Raw genomic sequence first — 2,167 nt, 5'->3', positions numbered from 1 at the left:
TGCTCCCTTAAAATGTGGTGTGTATTTTCCATAGCTATGCCAAAGAATGCTACCCAGCAAGAGAGTGTTCACACTTTTGTTTTGAGGGGACTTTAAATGCTGGTGAAGGATGTCTATAAGCATGTAATAAAGAGGAGGTAATTAACATTTCATAGCTTTTGAAAAGCCAAGAATATGCCCTAAGGTGACATTCCATTCTAGCAGCTATCATTAAACATCCCTTCTCTATCATGTCCCATACAGCAGCGGCACATTTCACGGGATGTAGTGTTGGAGCATCAACACAAATTGCCCATTACCAATATAATGAGATCTTTGCATTTGGTAGGCTGGTAAACATGGAAAGTCTACTAATACTGAATACTCAATGGAGGTAGTTTATAGATTCCTCAGACTTTTCATGGGTATAAACTGAAAAAAGCCACAACGAGCACACAAACCTCAATCATTTCCGAGGGTCCTGGGTTCATTTCATTTGTCTGCAGTCCAGAGGTGTTGAGGTGTTCAAACTGTGGATCACTGTATTCTGCCGAGCCTGTGTGTCCTGATATGCTGTCTCTACTACTGCCCTCACTTTTGAAAGGGGCAAGCTGAGCATCATATTCTATGCTGTGATCTGTCCTTCCTATATGAGTGCCTTCACTGTCAACCACATCCTCGATAATTTCCTCTTTAATTTCTGCAGCATAAAAATCTTCCTGCTGTATGAGAGAAACAGATAATGATAATGTTAGATATTTTGTTATTAACAACCATTGTTGATATGCAAATAACAAATTTTCCTTTATTTATACATACCCCAATCTCAGATACAGAAAGAGGGTCTTGAGCTTCTTCCTGGCCTTTCCTGGGGTGTCCCTCTTCATGGGTCACTTGTCTCCCTTTCTCGGTGGGATTCAATCTGACATTAGGACTTGTGGATTCATGCATCGTTCTGGTGGTGTCTACGAGTCTTTCCTCTGTCCTGCGTCTTTTAGGAGGGTGTGGGCTGCCTCTCTCAGCCCCAGACTCAAGAGAACTTGACTTAGATTTGACAGGAGCTGGGGGCGTGTCAGGCACGGCCAAGCCCTTGATCTGCAGTACTTCTGCCACTTTTATAAGCATAGCTAGGTTGCTCTGCGGCACACTTACTTCCCCAGCATACATATAGCTCAACAGTGCCTCAAGTTCTCTGCACTTAATGTCATTTAGCACAATCACTGGATGTTTACATGGTGTTCTTTCAAATATTTTCTCAAAATATTCACTACACGTTGACAAGACTAATTTATGCAAAGGATAAAAATTTCCTTCACAGGACAGTGTTACATCTGTGTAGCTTTCCTGTAAAAAGAGAAAAACATGAATCTCAGTCTTCAAAATCTGAGGTTGCTGCTTCAAAACAGGAAAACATGAACAGAAAGTATAAAAAAACAATGCTTTAAGAATGTTACTCTGTAAAATATTCTATATCCATCTAATCACCTCTTTGAAAAAAAAAGTTCTTACCTTTTCTCTTAATTTACTCAATATATCACAGAAAGTAGCATGGTGATTGTTCCAAGACAGGGATAGCATTCCATCACCCATCTTGGCTAAATATATCAGCTGCTAATGTCTCCCAGACACTGGCCTTTATCCTAGAATGAAAAATAGGGGTTATTGGGAAATACTTTAAGAAATCCACAAATATACAGGGAATAAGAACACTAAAAAAGCTGATATAGCATGTATGGCTTGACACCCCCATTCACATTTTCACTGAATTACTTCCATGTTCATTAGAAAATTACTTATTAATCATACAACTCATGGGTTCTATGTGATCTTATTATAAATGTGAAACTATTTTTAAATGGTTGTATAAAAAAAAGCTACAACACTTGTGAGTTCTTAAGTTGTAGAAGGCTCAATAACCAGAGGACTATAAAATTGATTTTTATCAGAATTACAGATCCAAGTTTGCCAATGAGCATTGTTTTTATAGCAGGAATCTCCAAAGTGCTACTAGGAAGTCTGTAAGAGGGAAGAGGAGGATTGCAATAAATCTGTTTGATTTTCATAAATGTTCACACAGTGTTATAACAATAAATGTTTAAGAGTCACATCAAAAGCTCCAATTATAAAGTCATAATGTACATATAGCCTTCAAGAGTCCAGGTAACTTGTTGCAATCCACAGTCAATAA

At 38.3% G+C, this 2,167-nt stretch overlaps 1 protein-coding gene across 8 annotated transcripts in view; it reads right to left on the bottom strand.

Moving 5' to 3' along the window:
- LOC119582023 (protein tramtrack, beta isoform-like) overlaps nucleotides 1-2,167 on the bottom strand; it is a 34,622-nt gene that overhangs the window by 29,688 nt on the left and 2,767 nt on the right. For all 8 annotated transcript variants that reach the window (XM_037930228.1, XM_037930233.1, XM_037930226.1 and 5 more), the window contains exons 2-4: nucleotides 1,489-1,619; nucleotides 799-1,323; nucleotides 441-701 (exon numbers count right to left, since the gene is read on the bottom strand). In XM_037930228.1, coding sequence (XP_037786156.1) covers nucleotides 441-701; nucleotides 799-1,323; nucleotides 1,489-1,569 — 867 coding nt within the window. In that variant the 5' untranslated portion in view covers nucleotides 1,570-1,619. The remainder of the gene's footprint in view (nucleotides 1-440; nucleotides 702-798; nucleotides 1,324-1,488; nucleotides 1,620-2,167) is intronic.

This window comes from Penaeus monodon, chromosome 15 (assembly GCF_015228065.2).
Source record: "Penaeus monodon isolate SGIC_2016 chromosome 15, NSTDA_Pmon_1, whole genome shotgun sequence".
NCBI classification, from domain to species: domain Eukaryota; kingdom Metazoa; phylum Arthropoda; class Malacostraca; order Decapoda; family Penaeidae; genus Penaeus; species Penaeus monodon.
This window is presented reverse-complemented; position numbering and strand designations above follow the sequence as displayed.